Here is a 17,801-nt window from a genome sequence, read left to right as displayed (position 1 = left end):
TTGCTTGAGCCAATATTGCGCCATTGCACTCCAGCCTGGGCGACAGAGTAAGACTTTGTCTCAAAAGAAAAAAAAAAATTTAGCCAGGGAGGGTGCCATGCGCCTGTGGTCTCAGCTACTCAGGAGGCTGAGGCATGAGGATCACTTGAGCCAGGTGGTCAAGGATGTAGTGAGCTATGATTGTACCACTGCACTCCAGCCTGGGTGACAGCAAGATTCTGTCTCAAAAAAGAAAAAAAAAAAGTTTGCCTGTGAGTCACTGACACTCTGGACAAGCCCTAGCTGTCATAACTGTGATCATGGGTGATACATACGTGGAAGTCACAGGGAGGTGTGTGATTTGCTTTGTTAAAAAAAATCTGTAGAGGGCAGAGGGGAACATTGTATGTTTTGTGGGCCCCAGGGGACCCTAGTGACTTGGTTTCTACTGAGCGTGTGGGTGGTGGTGGAGTCATGGGCGGGCGTTGACTTTGTGGAGTGCAATCCTTGCTGGACTATGTCTGCTGTTCGGCCCCCGTCAGAGGCCTCCCCTTCCCCCTGGGCTAATATGGATGCTTTGTTTGGCCACAGAATGTCCTGAAGGAGCACGCGGACGATGACCCTAGTCTGGCCATCACTGGGGTCCCTGTGGTGACTTGGCCAAAGAAGACTCCAAAGGTAAGACGCAGCCTGCCTGCAGTGGGCGGCTGCTTCCCACTTTCTTCCCACCTCCTGTAGGGTGAACGTCCGCGACTTTCTCGGTGGCTCTGGGGCCTCCTGAGATGAAGGCACCCCAGTGACGATGAAGGATTTTGGTGATTTGTTCTGTGTTTTTGTTTTTGGAACGGGGCTGCTTTACCTAGCTGTGGGAACTGCGAACAGTGCCGCCTGGTGGTCACTTGGAAAACTGGGGGGCGCTCACACCTCGCCTTTCCCTATGGTTAGGTGGATTTTCTGACTCTCCTTCCCTCACTCCCTTGCTTCTTCCCTTCCTTTTTCCTTTTCCTTTAGCTGCTTCATGGGCTGTCTTCTCCTCTTTTGAAAGGAACTTTTTCTCAGTGTGTAAAACTGATTGATGCTCAACATACAAATGTGTAATCGGTCGAGGGCGGTGGCTCACGCCCGTAATCTCAGCACTTTGGGAGGTGCAGGCGGGTGGATCACCTGAGGTCAGGAGTTCGAGACCAGCCTGGCCAACATGGCACAACCCCATCTCCACTAAAATACAAAAAAATGCAAGCATGGTGGTGCACGCGTGTGGTCCCAGCTACTTGGGAGGCTGAGGCAGGAGAATCGCTTGAACCTGGGAGGTGGAGGTTGCAGTGATCAGAGATTGCACCACTGCACTCCAGTCTGGACTACAAAGTGAGACTCTATCCAAAAATAAAAATAAAAAAAAAAAAATAAATGAAATAAAATAAAAATGTCTAATCAAATGGGAAAGGACCAGGTCACGAAGAAGAGGAATAATGGCTGTATTGTTGAAGACTTCGTAGGAGCAGTTGGCTGTTGTCTGGACCTCCACAGCCCTTATCTTATTTATGTTTCAGCAACTCTGTGGCGTAGATAGTTGTGACTCTCATTTTATAGATGAGGAAACTAAGGCTTCAAAAGGTCAAGTCACTCGTTAGGACAGCCAAGTACACAAAGATCGGTCGGTTTGGCAGCAGAGGCCAAATTTTCAACCAGTGCTCACCTCAAAGTCCGCCATCCAGAGAAAACAGTTTTGGTGAGCACCCTTCCAAAGGCAGTCCTAGGTGGGATACATATGTATCAGGTCATCTCTCTACCATCCATGTGCCTCCAGGCAGCTTCACCACTTCCTTGGACAAGTTACATACTGTCCGGAGCCTTACTTTCCTTGTTTATAAAAATGGGTTATACCAAGACTTTCTTCAGTGGTTGTCAGAACTAAATGAGATAAGACATGCAAAACCCTTCAGACAAGGGCTGTCCTGAGGTTAGCACGCTCTAAATATTATTTGTGACTTCAGTAGCCCCAAGAGGTATTTTGTTAATTTCTGATTTTTTTTTTTTGGCTATTATAAAAAACACTGAAGCCAGACATGGTGGCTTATGCCTATTGTTCCAGCTACTCCAGAAGCTGAGCGGGGAGGATCACCTGAACCCAGGAGTTCAAGATCAACCTGGGTAACATAATGAGACCTCATCTCTACCAAAAAAAAAAAAAAAAAAAAGGCCGGGTGTGGTGGCTCAAGCCTGTAATCCCAGCACTTTGGGAGGCCGAGACGGGCGGATCACGAGGTCAGGAGATCAAGACCATCCTGGCTAACACGGTGAAACCCCGTCTCTACTAAAAAAAATACAAAAAACTAGCCGGGCGTGGTGGTGGGCGCCTGTAGTCCCAGCTACTCCGGAGGCTGAGGCAGGAAAATGGCGTAAACCCGGGAGGCGGCGCTTGCAGTGAGCTGAGATCCGGCCACTGCATTCCCGCCTGGGCAGCAGAGCGAGACTCCGTCTCAAAAAAAAAAAAAAAAAAAAGGCCAGGCATGATAGTGCATGCCTGTAGTCCCAGCTCTTTGGGAGGCTTAAGCAGGAGGATCGCTTGAGCCCAGGAGCTTGAGGCTGCAGTGAGCTGTGATTACACCACTGCACTCCAGTCTGGGCAATAGAATGAGACCCTGTCTCAAAAAAAAAGAGAAAGAAAGAAAAAAGTGTACTGTAACAGATTTCAAACACTTTTTTTTTTTTTTTTTGAGACCGAGTTTTGCTCTTGTCCCCCAGGCTGGAGTGCAGTGGCGTGATCTCGGCTCACTGCAACCTCCGCCTCCCGGGTTCAGACGATTTTCCTGCCCCAGTCTCCCGAGTAGCTGGGATTACAGGCACCCGCCACCATGCCCGACTGATTTTTTGTATTTTTAGTAGAGACAGGGTTTCACCATGTTGGGCAGGCTGGTCAATTTCAAACACTTATAGGCCTGGTGCAGTGGCTCTCACCTGTAATCCCAGCAGTTTGAGACGCCAAGGTGGGCAGATCACCTGAGGTCAGGAGTTGCAGACCAGCCTGGCCAACATGGCGAAACCCCGTCTTTACTAAAAATACAAAAATTGACTGGTCATGGTAACACGTGCCTGTAATCCCAGCTACTCAGGAGGCTGAGGCAAGAGAATCGCTTGAACCTGGGAGGTGGAGGTTGCAGTGAGCTGAGATGGCACCACTTCACGTCAGCCTGGGGATGCACTATAGTTTTATTTGCTAAATCTGGCAACTCTAGTTGAAATGACTGTATTTTTGATATATTGTTGAAACAAAATGGGTTATTCAGATTAATTTCACTGTTTGTTTTTACCTTTTCAAATGTGGCAACAAAAAACTCAAAAGTACCTATGTGGCTCACCTTCTATTTCATTCATTCATTCATTCGTTTATTTAGAGTCTTAACTCTGTTGCCCAGGCTGGAGTGCAGTGGTGCAATCATAGGTCACTGCAACCTCTGCCTCCCTGGATCAAGCGATCCTCCCACCTCAGCCTCCGAAGTAGCTGGGACCACAGGCACGCGCCATCACGCCTGGCTAGTTTTTTATATTTTTGGTAGAGATGGGGTTTTGCCATGTTGCCAAGGCTGAACTCCTGAGCTCAAGCAAGCTGCCTGCCTCGGTCTCCCAAAGTGTTGTGATTACAGGCATGAGCCACAGTGCCTGGCTTACCGTACGTACTTCTGTTATTTCTATCGAGCAGTGCTCTTCTGCATAATTCTTTGATTATCTTCTTCAGGTGTACTTTTTTTTTTTTTTGAGATGGAGTCTTGCTCTTGTCACCCAGGCTGGAGTGCAGTGGCGCAATCTCGGCTCACTGCAACCTCCGCTTCCTGGGTTCAAGTGATTCTCTTGCCTCAGCCTCCCGAATAGCTGGGACTACCGGCGTCCGCCACCACGCCCGGCAAATTTTTTGTATTTTTAGTAGAGACGGGGTTTCACCATGTTGGCCAGGCTGATCTCGAACTCCTGACCTCAGGTGATGTGCCCACGTCGGCCTCCCAAAGTACTGGGATTATAGGCGTGAGCCACCATACCCAGTCACAAATAAATATTTTAAAAATAAGGAAGTAAATAACTTCAGAGCCACAAACTGGTATGAAGCAGAAGAGGAATGAATACCCCGGGCCCACCACCGAGCCCTGAAAATAAATGACCCCCAGCCCAGCTGAAACTCCTGGGCACTCCCCAGTATACGCAGCAGCTTCCAGACGCAGTTTGTCTATTTGACTTTACCCTTCCCATGAGGCTGGGAGATGGAGGGTGTTATCACCTTGGTGCAGTTGAGGAAGCAGAGAGCTTGGAGAGGTGCAGCAGTGACCCTCGGGCCACTTCCTTAGGAGAAGGAAGGCGTCGGACCCCAGATGTGCAGGTTTCTGTCACTGCACGGTGAGGAACCAGTGACATGTGGCAGGGAGAGGGGGGAGGGAGGCCCCTGCTATGTTTATGCATTTCCTGGCTGGTGGGGTTAAAAAGTTAACAGGAAAGGAAGAAATAACTAAACGACTGACTGCCTGGGCCGCCCGGGGTCTCTGGGTTCCCAGGTTGCAGCTTCCTCCCATTGGATGCAGGTTGGGGTGAAAGATCAAGGGTGCTCACTGAGGCCCTCAGGATGCAAGGTAGGGAGTGGTATTTGATCTGGGTCGGGTTACCTAACAAGTAATTAACGCTAAGTGATGATTAGCAAGAAATGCTTTGATCTCCCACCTTGCCTCCAGGAGAACAAAGCTCTTTTCTGGAACTGATTAGGTGCCGTGAGGTCATTTCTGATGCGGTGTCCTTCATATCCAAGATGCTACTGAGCCACCATCCATCACCATCCACCTGATTGGCTGTTTCCACAAGTGGTGTTGGATTTGTTTTGATCTGTCTACACTCCGGCTGCTTCCTTTTATGACCAAGGGGCAGGATGGTGGGGGCCCGTCTGTGACCTTACAGGCTGGGCGAGGGAATGGAGCTTATTTGAGGCCTGGCCTCTGACCTCGGCCTTATTAGTGAGCTGACCCCTGGCTCAGCTGCCAGACATGGCTACTGGCTGGCTTGCTGGTTTATTCCCAAAGGAGGAAACTGAGGAAGGACGGGGGACCCAGCCACGACTGCCTCTGGCTAGCAAGCCAGCCTGTGGACGCTGCCAGCTTCTTCATTCATTATCTCTAGTGGCCAAACCAGGCTGCCACTTGAATTTCAATGACTGGCAATTTTTCTGGAGTATGGGAGCAGAGAGGCTGGAGTGTGGAGGACGAGCACCCTGATGCGGGCATGGAGACAGTCCTCGTCAGTAGCTGTTGGATCAGCTTCCTTACGGGGACATTTCGGGGCCACACAGGAACCACAAGAGGAAGCAACACACCCTCGATGACTTGTGACTTTGCTTCTGCTTTGTCTCTCTCCCCTTTCCTCCGAAGTTGGTCCCTTCGATCCCAGAGGCCTGCTCCGTTTGGGGTCCCTCGGGAGTGACGCACAGCCTTTCCCCGAAGGGAGGCACGTGATTCAGTGAGAGTCCCCTAGTGCTTCCGGCAGGTCCCTGCCCGGCTCTCAGTCCTGTCGGCCCGCAGTCGTGAAGCTGATGCTGTACAGTTGAGGTGGAGGGGGCTGGCAATAATGGCTGCCCTGTATTGCCAACTACTCAGGGTCCTGTAGTTTCTCAGGAAGGCCATGTGCTGTAATGAGGACCAGTCCCCAGGCTGGTGGCATCAGCTTCACCTGGGGGACTTGTGAAAAAATACAGCTTCCTGGCCCCCACCCTTGATGTAGCCATTCTGTAGGCTTGGGGTGGGCCTGGGGATCTGCACTTTCTAAAAGCAGCTCGGGGCCAGGTGTGGTGGCTCACGCCTATAATGCCAGCACTTTGGGAGGCCGAGGCAGGTGGATCACTTGAGGCCGGGAGTTCGAGACCAGCCTCACCAACATGGTAAAACCCCATCTTTACTAAAAATACAAAGATTAGCCAGGTATGGTGGCAGGCGCCTGTAGTCCCAGATACTCGGGAGGCTGAGGCAGGAAAATCACTTGAACTTAGGAGGCAGAGGTTGCAGTGAGCTGAGATTGCACCACTGCATTCCAGCCTGGGTGACAGAGTGAGTCTTGGTCTCATTAAAAAATAAAAGCTTCTCGGGGCGGGCACTGTGGCTCATGCCTGTAATGCCTGTAATCTCAGCACTTTGGGAGGCTCAGGCTGGAGGATCACTTAAGCCCAGGAGTTGGAGGCTGCAGTGACCTATGATCACTCCACTGCACCCCAGCCTGGGTGACAGAGTGTGATCCTGTCTCAAAAATAAATAAATACATAAATACATAAATACATAAATAAAAATAAAAAAATAAAACTGCACACGGTGGCTCATGCCTGTAATCCCAGCCCTTTGGGAGGCCGAGTTGGGCGGATCACTTGAGGTCAGGAGTTTAAGACCAGCCTGGCCAACATGGTGAAACCCCATCTCCACTAAAAATACAAAACAAAAGGCGAGGTGTGGTGGCTCATGCCTGTATCCCAGCACTTTGGGAGCCCGAGGCAGGCGGATCACCTGAGGTTGGGAGTTCAAGACCAGCCTGATCAATATGGAGAAACCCTGTCTCTACTAAAAAAATACAAAATTACCTGGGCGTGGTGGTATATGTCTGTAATCCCAACTACTCGAGAGGCTGAGGCAGGAGAATCACTTGAACCCAGGAGGCAGAGGTTGCGGTGAGCTGAGATCACACCACTGCACTCCAGCCTGGGTGACACAGCAAGACTCCATCTCGGAAAAAAAAACAAAAAACAAAACAAACCAATACATAAATAAAAATGAATACATAAAAGCTTCCCAGGTCATTCTCTGCACTGCTCGGATGCATTTTTGGGGTCAGATGCACCTTTGGGTGGACTCCTTCCTTCGCCACTGACTAGCTATGTGGTCTTGAGCAAGTCTCAGCCTCAGTTTACTTATCTGTGAAAGGGGCTAACAGCACCTTTCTTGTGGGGCTGTGGTGAGATGATGTCTGTGAAATGTCTTTAGAGTGGGCCATCAATCAGTATTTGCTATTCTAGTTTTTTGTAATTATGGTTTAAAAGTAACCCTGAATCTGCCCACCCAGAAGGCTTTTGATGTTCTTGATAGAAACTGAGGACACAAGAGGAGGAGCGGGGACCAGGGGAGGGGGCTGAATGGTTTAGAGGCATTTCCCATCCCAAAATTATTATTTGCTTGTGCAAAACTTAATCGCAAGCAAGGGCCTGAATGACTTAATTTCTTTGCAGTAGTTATGGCCGTGCTGAAATGGGCTGGCATTTCCTGGGGGTTTGGGGGTGGGAACTGGTTTAAGAAGCTGCTTTATCTAGGCATGCCAAGGCTGAAGCGGGCGGATCAGTTGAGGTCAGGAGTTTGAGACTAGTCTGACCAACATGTTGAAACCCCGTCTCTACTGAAAATACAAAAAATTAGCTGGGCATGGTGGCGCATACCAATAATTCCAGCTACTTGGGAGGCTGAGGCAGGAGAATCACTTGAACTCAGGAGGCAGAGATTGCAGTGAGCGGAGATCGCCCCACTGCACTCCAGCCTGGGCAGCAGAGCGAGACCCCGTCTCGAAAAGAAAAATAAAAGAAGCAGCTTCTCCTTTATCTCTTCCTCCTCCTAGAAGGGAGGAGTCATAGGCTCTTTGGAAGGGAGTGATGGTTTGCCTGAGAATGTGCCCCTGGGGGTTTGAGGCCACTGAGGCCATGGGGTTCTCCACCGGGTCAGGGTAGGAGGAGAGGATGTCAAAGGCCAAGGGTGTCAGATGTCCAGTGCTGAGGGCAGGACAGGTCTGGTGAAAGGCTTGTGGGAGAGCAGCTCCCCAAGAGGAAGTGCGCAGCTCAACATGCTGGGAGGAGGCCACGATGGAAGCCGCAGGGCCAGGATGTGGGTCCCAGGAGAGCAAAGAAAGGCAGGAGAAACATGTTGATTCTTGGAGGGTGCGGTGAGGGGAGCCATGTGAAGAGAAACCTGGGCCTCCGATCTGGAATCCCAAGTGCGTTCCTCCTGCCCTCTGAGTCATTCATGGAGTCTGGAGTCCGGCAAATTCTTGGGAGGTCAACAAAAACGTCCAGTCAACGAATGCCCACAGAGAATGTTCTGCTGCTTCTAAATAATGTTGTATACAACATCAACAGCAGAAGAATCCTGTTGAGAGAAAAATATGGGTGGCAAAAGGATGCGCCAGTTCTGTCGTTCGTTCTTTCTTTCCTGCTTTTGTTTCTTTCCTTTCTTTTTTGTTTGACACAAGGTCTTGCCCTGTCGCCCAGGCTGGAGTACAAGTGGCGTGACCACAGCTCGCTACCGTCCCCACCTCCCGGGCTCAAATGATCCTCCCCTCTCAGCCTCCTGAGTAGCTGGGACCACAGGCATGCGCCACCACACCCAACTAATTTTGTTTATTTTTTGTATGGGGAGCGGTCTCACTATGTTGCCCATGCTGGAGTGCCGTGGCTCAATCATCGTTCACTGTAGCCTCATACTGCTGGGCTTGAGAGATCATTCCACCTCAGCTTCCCGAGTAGCTGAGACTACAGGTGTGCACCCCCATGCTTGACTTTGTGATTATTATTATTATTATTATTTGAGAGAGATTTTCGCTGTGTCACCCAGGCTGGAGTGCAGTGGCGTAATCTTGGCTCAATACCAACCTCCGCCTCCTGGACTCAAGTAATTCTCCTGCGTCAGCCTCCTGAGTAGCTCGGATTATAGGCATCTGCCACCACTCCTGGCTAATTTTGTATTTTTAGTAGAGACAGGGTTTCACCATGTTGGCCAAGCTGGTCTCAAACTCCTGACCTCATGTGCTCTGCCTGCCTCAGCCTTTCAAAGTGTTGGGATTACAGGTGTGAGCCACTGCACCTGGTCTGTGATTTTTATTAATCATGGTAAAATGCCGGGTGCAGTGGCTCACGCCTGTAATCCCAACACTTTGGGAGGCTGAGGCAGGTGGATCACAAGGTCGGGAGTTCAAGACTAGCCTGACCATGATGATGAAACCCTGTTTCTACAAAAAAAAAAAAAAAAAAAGCCAGGCGCATTGGCTCATGCCTTTAATCCCAGCACTTTGGGAGGCCAAGGCGGGGGTGGGGGGGAGATCATGAGGTCAGGAGTTCGAGACCAGCCTGACCAACAAGGTAAAACCCCATCTCTACTAAAAATACAAGAATTAGCCAGGTGTGGTGGCACACACCTGTAATCCCAGCTACTCAGGAGGCTGAGGCAGGAGAATAGCTTGAACCCAGTAGGCGGAGGTTGCAGTGAGTCGAGATTATGCCACTGCACTCCAGCCTGGCAAAGGAGCAAGACTCCATCTCAAAAAAAAAAAATGTGGTAAAATATATTTTGCGTAAAAGTTACCACTTCAGGCTGGGCATGGTGGGTCACGCCTGTAATCCCAGCACTTTGGGAGGCTGAGGTGGGTGGATCACTTGAGGTCAGGAGTTTGAGACCAGCCTGGCCAACATGGTGAAACCCTGTCTTTACTAAAAATACAAAAAGTAGCTGGGCGTGGTGGCGCATGCGTGTAGTCCCAGCTACTCAGGAGGCTGACGCAGGAGAACTGCATAAACCCAGGAGGTGGAGGTTGCAGTGAGCTGAGATCGTGCCACTGCACTCCAACCTGGGTGACAAAGCAAGACTCCATCTCAAAAAAAAAAAAAAAGCTATTTCAACTATTTTTATGTGCATAGTTCAGTGGCATTATTTATTTATTTATTTATTTATTTATTTTTTGAGATGGAGTCTCGCTCTGTCGCCTAGGCTGGAGTGCAGTGGTGAGATCTCTGCTCACTGCAAGCTCCACCTCCCGGGTTCACGCCATTCTTCTGCCTCAGCCTCCTGAGTAGCTGGGACTACAGGCGCCCGCCACCATGCCCGGCTAATTTTTTTTTTGTATTTTTACTAGAGACGGAGTTTCACCATGTTAGCCAGGATGGTTTCGATCTCCTGACCTCGTGATCTGCCCGCCTCGGCTTCCCAAAGTGCTGGGATTACAGGCGTGAGCCACCACGCCCGGCCATTATTATTATTTAACGTGTTGTGCAGCCATCATCACCATCCATCTCCAAGACTCTTTCATCACTCCAAACAGGAATCCTGGAACCCCGGCCCTGTTTAACACTCACCCCCCATTCTCCCCCACCGCTGCCCCCTGACAGAAGGTTTTTGAAGACAGAATAGTGTGAAGTTGGGACACTTGGTGAGGGAGAGGCCATCAAGGAGGCTATTGCTAAAGGCCTCCTAACAGTGGATCAGTTTAGCATAGTGACTGTGGCAATGAAGAGGTTGGATCCCAGATATATTTGGGAGGCAGCATTGATGGGACAGTGGGAAGCTTCTGCTGCTGGGTTGAGGGGAGGTGTCAGGGATGGCTCTTAGGTGTTGGATTTACAGGGCGTCTTCGGGCTAGTGTTCTCACCTCTTTCTGGAAACCCGACCGCAGAATGATTTTCAACATCCTCAAACTGGTGTCGCCCCTTTGCCACCAGGCTCAGGCCCTTCTAGTCTCCCAGCTGTCAAAGTAACCTCCTGAAATTTAGACCCCATCACAGCTCTCGCTTGTGTATTAGTCGACTAGGGCTTTATAACAAAGGATCGTGACGGAAACGTACTGCCTCAGAGTTCTGGAGGCCAGAAGTCCAAGGTGAAGCTGTCGGCAGGCAGGTTCCATCTGGGACTGTGCGAAGATCTGCTTCAGGCCTCTCTCCTTGGTTTGTAGGTGGCTGTGGTCTCCCTGGGTCTTCACCTCATCTTCCCTCTGTAAGGGTCTGTGCCCAGATGTCCTCGTTTTATAAGGACAACAGTCATATGGGTGCTGGGGGCTCGGACTTCAACATACGAATTTTGGGGGTAGATACAGTCAGCCCCCAACCCTTGTTATCAATCCTTCAGTGATTCTCCATCTTATTTATTTTTAAAGTTTTTTTTTTTTCTAGTTTCTGAGACAGGGTCTTTCTCTGTTGCCAGGCTGGAGTGCAGTGTTGCAATCACGGCTCGCTGCAGCCTCGACCTCCCAGGCTCAAGGGATCCTCCCACCTCAGCCTCCCAAGTCGCTGGGACCACAGGTGTGCACCATCATGCCCAGCTAATTTTTTTGTTTTTTGTAGAGATGGGGCCTCACTGTGTTGCTCAGATTGGTCTTGACCTTCTGGGCCCAAGTGATCCTCCCACCTTGACCTCCCAAAGTGCTAGGACTACAGGCGTGAGCCACCACGCCCGGCCTCCATCTTCATTAAAAGCCTCTCCCAGCTCGTGAGCCTGGCCTTGAGTGCCCAAGTCGCTGTCTGTGACTGTGCCGTAGACTCTCCTGACCTCCTCTCATCTTCATTTCATTGCTGGGGAACCAAATTCCTCCATGGTTTCCTTGGACCGGCCTGCCTCTGTCTTTGCTTACACTCTTCCCTTCTCAGAGGGCCCTTTTCCCCATTGCTCCCATGTAGAAATCCTCTCCATGCCAGCCCCAACCCAGTTCCCTCCTCACCAGGGAGCCTCCTGAGCTGACGTGTTCCAATTGCACCTTAGCCCCTTCCCGGCCGCCTCACCCTCCTTGTGGACTGCTGCAAGGGGCTTCCTTGCCTATCTGGCCTCTGATTGGTCTCAGCCCGTGGGAAGCACCTGCAGGAGATGGGAAGGTGGGAGGAGAGGGAGGCGGAGTATCGATTTCTTCAGCTTCCTCCCTGTGGGATCATTGCAGGTTGAGTGTTTCCATCTATCGCAGACCACACCTCTATTGTGTGACCTTCTCCAACTTTTCTCTGCTTCTGGTCACTGTTCCCTCCGCTTGCCCATTGGCCAAGGGGAGGAAACAGCTCGTCACTGTCCCTGGGCTTGGCTGCATCGACGCCTGGCTGGTTTCCCTTAGCCCTGTTTACGTTTTGTCAGTCAAACGTCGGCTAAACTCTCCGTTATGCACCAGTGTGAGGGGCCTTGGTGCCCTCCGATTCCTGCCAAGATCCTGACTGACGTGCTTCCACACTTCTTTCCCCACTGCACTTCTGCATTCTACTCTGCATTTTGTGTGTGTTGTTGTTGTTTGTTTGTTTTGTTTTGTTTTGTTTTTTCCTGAGATAGGGTCTCACTCTGTCACCCAGGCTGCGGTGCAGTGGCACAATCTCGGCTCATGGCAACCTCCGCCTCCCGGACTTAAGGGATCCTCACATGTCAACTCACATGGGACTACAGATACATACTACCATGCCCAGCTAAATTTTTGTATTTTTTTGTAGAGGTGGGGTCTTGCCATGCTGCCCAGACTGGTCTCGATCTCCTGGGCTCAAGAGATCCACTTGCCTCAGCCTCCCAAAGTGCTGGGATTACAAACGTGAGCCACTGCATCTGGCCATAGGGCCTAACGCTGGCCTACTCTGCATTTTGGTTGACTGGACATACCTGAACGGAGCCTCCACTAGCGTCTTGAGACTGGAGCTTGTCTTTTGTTGTTGTTGTTGTTGTTTTTTCTTTTGAGAGGGAGTCTTGCCCTGTTGTGCAGGCTAGAGTGCAGTGGCGCAATCTCCACTCACTGCATGGAGCTTGTCTTAATAATGTTTATTATTATTATTTTTTGAGATGGAGTCTTGCTCTGTTGCCCAGGCTGGAGTGTAGTGGCACGATCCCGGCTCACTGCAGCCTCTGCCTCCCGGGTTCAAGCGATTCTCCCGCCTCAGCCTCCCTAGTAGCTGTGATTACAGGCGCCCACCACCATGCCCAGGTAATTTTTGTATTTTTAGTAGATTCAGGATTTCACCATGGCCAGACTGGTCTTGAACTCCTGACCTCAGGTGATCCGCCCCGCTTGGCCTTCCAAAGTGCTGGGATTACAAGTGTGAGCCATCGGCCGGGCGCGGTGGCTCAAGCCTGTAATCCCAGCACTTTGGGAGGCCGAGACGGGCGGATCACGAGGTCAGGAGATCGAGACCATCCTGGCTAACACGGTGAAACCCCGTCTCTACTAAAAAATACAAAAACAAAACTAGCCGGGCGAAGTGGCGGGCGCCTGTGGTCCCAGCTACTCGGGAGGCTGAGGCAGGAGAATGGCGTGAACCCGGGAGGCGGAGCTTGCAGTGAGCTGAGATCCGGCCACCGCACTCCAGCCTGGGCGACAGAGCCAGACTCAGTCTCAAAAAAACAAAAACAAACAAAAAAAAAACAAGTGTGAGCCACCACACGCGGCCCAATAATGTTTTCCTTATCCATTTTTGCATCCTGTCAAGGCAAGACCACGCCCAGGTCCCAAAGGCCCAGGAAATACTTGTTGAATGAATGAAGTCAACAGCAGGATTTTCCCAGAGCTTCTGAAAGATGAGGCCGTATTCATTAGTTTCATGTCTTTGTTGTCTTTCACCTGCACTCCAAATGCTTCTGAATCCTGTTTGTGATGCACTTATTCTTTATGTAACTCCTGTGTCCCAGTCCCCGCCAGCTGTTAAACGAACGCTCATTAGAAGAGTACTAAGGCTGGGCGCGGTGGCTCACGCCTGTAATCCCAGCACTTTGAGAGGCCGAGGCGGGTGGATCACAAGGTCGGGAGATTGAGACCATCCGGACAACATGGTGAAACCTGTCTCTACTAAACTACAAAAAATTAGCTGGGCGTGGTGGCGGGTGCCTGTAATCCCAGCTACTTGGGAGGCTGAGCCAGGAGAATCATTTGAACCTGGGCGGCAGAGGTTACAGTGAGCCGAGATTACACCACTGTACTCCAGCCTAGGTGACAAGAGCAAAACTCTGTCTCAAAAAAAAAAAAAAAAAAAAAAGCCGGGCACGGTGGCTCACGCCTGTAATCCCAGCACTTTGGGAGGCCGAGACGGGCGGATCACGAGGTCAGGAGATTGAGACCATCCTGGCTAACACGGTGAAACCCCATCTCTATTAAAAACACAAAAAAACTAGCCGCGCGAGCTGGCGGGCGCCTGTAGTCCCAGCTACTCGGGAGGCTGAGGCCAGAGAATGGCGTGAACCCGGGAGGCGGAGCTTGCAGTGAGCTGAGATCCGGCCACTGCACTCCAGCCTGGGTGACAGAGGGAGACTCTGTCTCAAGAAAAAAAAAAAAAAAAAGCCTAAGATAAGTTCTTGGAAAGCAACTGAGATCTGGAGAGCTCCAGCCTTTGGAGTAATTAGAAAGCCAGGCAGGTACTATAACCAATTGCTTGGCATTACCATGGTTTCATTTGTGGAACAATGGCTTATCCTTTAGACTTTGTGTATTTCCCACATTAAAGGAGGATGTTTGATCACTGACATTAGGAATAAGTTGTCATTCCCCACCCCCACCCCCTGACTTCTTTCTCGAATTTGGCTCTGTTAGGAAGACGGATGTATGTTTGACCAAACGATGTTGTCAGATAATCTGTCTCTCAAATTTAGGTGACCTATTGAAAAAGGGACAAGGTTGGGTTTAGACAGGTGAAATATTTTCATCACTTATTTTTGCTTCATCTTACAAAGCTGGGACGGATGAAGGGGGGGAGTCTTAATTACACAAAAAGAAAGTAGGTGCAAACCTGCTCTACATCACTGACCTCCTCCACCAGTGAACAGAAACATCTCATCAGGAAAGCAGGATGAAGAGAATCAGAAGTACTCTCATCGGCCAGGCGCACTGGCTCACGCCTGTAATCCCAACAGTTTGGGAGGCTGAGGCGGGTGGATCGTTTGAGGTCTGGAATTTAAGAGGAGCCAGACCAACATGGTGAAACTCCATCTCTACTAAAAATACAAAGAAAAAATTACCTGGGCATGGTGGTGCATCTGTAGTCCCAACTATTTGGGAAGCTGAGGCAGGAGAATCGCTTGAACCCGGGAGGCGGAGGTTGCAGTGAGCTGAGATGACACCACTGCACTCCATTTGGGTGACAGAGCAAGATTCCATCTCAAAAAAAACAAAAAACAAAAAACCAAACTTATCATTTATAAAAAGCACTTTTTTTCTCGTCATTTAGATTATTGTTTTTCTCTGCTAGTGTTAATGAGACAAGATGACAGGCAATGGCTGGGTGTGGGGCCAGCATGGGAAGGAGTATCTGTTTTTTTGATTTTTGGGTTTTTTTTAAGACAGTCTCGCTCTGTCACCCAAGCCAGACTACAATAGCATGATACTAGCTCACTGCAACCCTGCCTCCTGGGCTCAAGTGATCCTCTCACCTCAGCCTCCCAAGTACCTGGGACTACAGGTATGCACCACCACACCCGGCTAAGTTTTTTGTGTTTTTTTTTTTTTTTTTTTGGTAGAGACAGAGTCTCATTATGTTGCCCTAGCTGGTCTTGAACTCCAGAGCTGAAGTGATCCTCCTGCCTCAACCTCCCAGAGTGCTGGGATTACAGATATGAGCCACTGTTCCTGGCCTAAACCTGTTCTTAATTCTCTCTTTTAATACAGACTTTTCTCAGGACGTAATTTGTAGAAAACAAAGAGCCACACGTGCCATAGAATATCCCGCTCTATTAGAGCATTTGTCCAAGTGTGTTTTGTGTCATTTAGCTTGTTCTTTAGTTCTTGCAACTTCTGTAAATTGGACATAGTTTTAAAGGCTTGGTTAAAGTAAATATAATCGTTGGCTAAGGCAATGGCAGTCTGATATCCCATTATTCAGTTATTCGTCTCTCCTTGCTCCAGAGAATCTGGGTGGTGGTGCCTTGGCCCTCTCCTTGCCTGCCTCCCTGGTCATTTGTGAATGGTTTCAGTACTTGTTCATCATTCTTTCCTGTATCAATAATGTCATCAGGAGCCAGGTGTGGTGGCTGACACCTGAAGTGCTAGCTACCTGGGAGGCTGAGGCAAGAGGACTGCTTGAGCCTAGGAGTTAGAGGCTGCATTAAGCTAAGATCACACCATTGCACTCTAGGCAGGGTGAGAATAGCAAGACCCTGTCTCTTTAAAAGAGAGAGAGCTGGGCATGGTGGCTCACAACTGTAATCCCAGCACTTTGGGATGCTGAGGCTGGCAGATCAGTTGAGGTCAGGAGTTCAAGACCAGCCTGACCAACATGGTGAAACCCCGTCTCTACTAAAAATACAAAAATTAGCTGGGTGTGGTGGCACGTGCCTGTAATCCCAGCTATTTGGGAGGCTGAGGCAGGAGAATTGCTTGAACTTGGGAGGCGGAGGTTGCAGTGAGCCAAGATCACACCATTGTACTGCAGCCTGGGCAACAGAGCGAGACTCTTGTCTCAAAAAAAAGGAGAGAGAGAGAAATGGAGTCACAGTTTCTCACCCAGGCTTCAGTGCAATGATACAGTCATAGCTCACTGCAACCTTGAACTTCTGGGCTCAAGTAGCTTTCCAAGTAGCTGGGACACATGTGAACCACTCTTTTAAAGAGAGTGTAAGGCTGGGCGCGGTGGCTCACGCCTGTAATCCCAGCACTTTGGGAGGCCGAAGCGGGCGAATCACGAGATCAGGAGATCGAGACCATCCTGGCTAACACGGTGAAACCCCATCTCTACTAAAAATACAAAAAATTAGCCGGGTGAGGTGGCGGGCGCCTGTAGTCCCAGCTACTCGGGAGGCTGAGTCAGGAGAATGGCATGAACCCGGGAGGTGGAGCTTGCAGTGAGCCGAGATCACCACACTGCGTTCCAGCCTGGGCGACTGAGCGAGACTCTGTCTCATAAAAAAAAAAAAAAAGGAGAGAGTGTAATCCCCATCTCTTAAAAAAAGACCCGACATTCCACTGTTTACCAAGTTATTTACAGCGCCTCCTTGTGGTGTAGGAGTTCATTACTTGCATTTTAAAGATTAAAGAAATCTGGAACTCCCTTTACCCCTGAGCGAGCTTCAAGATCACAGCCTGAGGCCAGTGCCATGGCTCACACCTGTAATCTCAGCACTTTGAGAGACCGAGGCAGGAAGATCAGTTGAGCCCAGGAGCTTGAGAACAGCCTAGGCAACATTACGAAACTCTGTCTCTACAAAACACACACACACACAAATTAGCGAGTTGTGGTGGTACATGCCTGTAGTCCCAGCTGCTTCGGAGGCTGAGGTGGGAGGATTGCTTGAGCCTGGGCAGCGGAGGTTGCAGTGAGCTGAGATCGTGCCACTGCATTCCAGCATGGGCAACAGAGTGAGACCCTGTGTTCACAAAGAAAAAAACAGAGCCTGAGCCCAGTATAAATAATTGGGGTCAGCCGGGCATGGTGGCTCCCACACCTGTAATCCCAGCACTTTGGGAGGCCGAGGCGGGCAGATCATGAGGTCAGGAGATTGAGATCATCCTGGCTAACACAGTGAAACACCCCGTCTCTACTAAAAATACAAAAAATTAGCCGGGCGTGGTGGCGGGCGCCTGTAGTCCCAGCTCCTCGGGAGGCTGAGGCAGGAGAATGGCATGAATCCGGGAGGCGGAGGTTGCAGCAAGCCAAGATTGCGCTACTGCACTCCAGCCTGGGCGACAGAGAGAGACTCCATCTTGAAAAAAAAACAAAAACCAAAAATAACAAAACTGGCATCTACTTGAGGGTAGAGGTAGGCAGGAGAGGGTGAGGATCAAAAAACATTACCTATTGGGTATTGCTGTGCTTACCACCGGAGTGGCGAAATGATCTGTACACCAGACTCCTTCGACACACAATTTAGCTATATAACAAACCTGCACATATACTGCTGAACATAAAAAGAAAAAAAAAAGTTTTGGAACCTGGATGCAGTGGCTCATTCCTGTAATCCCAGCATTTTGGGAGGCCAAGGCGGGAGGGTCATTTATTACCAGCCTGGGCAACATGGAGAGAACCTGTTTGTACAGAAATTTTAAAAAGTTTAAGGCCAGTCGAGGTGGCTCACGCCTGTAATCCCAACACTTTGAGAGGCTGAGATGGAGGATCCCTTGAGCTC

The 17,801-nt window shown here is 50.0% G+C and overlaps 1 protein-coding gene across 4 annotated transcripts in view; it reads left to right on the top strand.

Moving 5' to 3' along the window:
* The window catches only part of KDM2B (lysine demethylase 2B), a 153,659-nt gene that overhangs the window by 87,150 nt on the left and 48,708 nt on the right, over positions 1-17,801 (top strand). For all 4 annotated transcript variants that reach the window (XM_025401372.1, XM_025401375.1, XM_025401373.1 and 1 more), the window contains exon 12: positions 571-657. In XM_025401372.1, coding sequence (XP_025257157.1) covers positions 571-657 — 87 coding nt within the window. The remainder of the gene's footprint in view (positions 1-570; positions 658-17,801) is intronic.

This window comes from Theropithecus gelada, chromosome 11 (assembly GCF_003255815.1).
Source record: "Theropithecus gelada isolate Dixy chromosome 11, Tgel_1.0, whole genome shotgun sequence".
NCBI classification, from domain to species: domain Eukaryota; kingdom Metazoa; phylum Chordata; class Mammalia; order Primates; family Cercopithecidae; genus Theropithecus; species Theropithecus gelada.
This window is presented reverse-complemented; position numbering and strand designations above follow the sequence as displayed.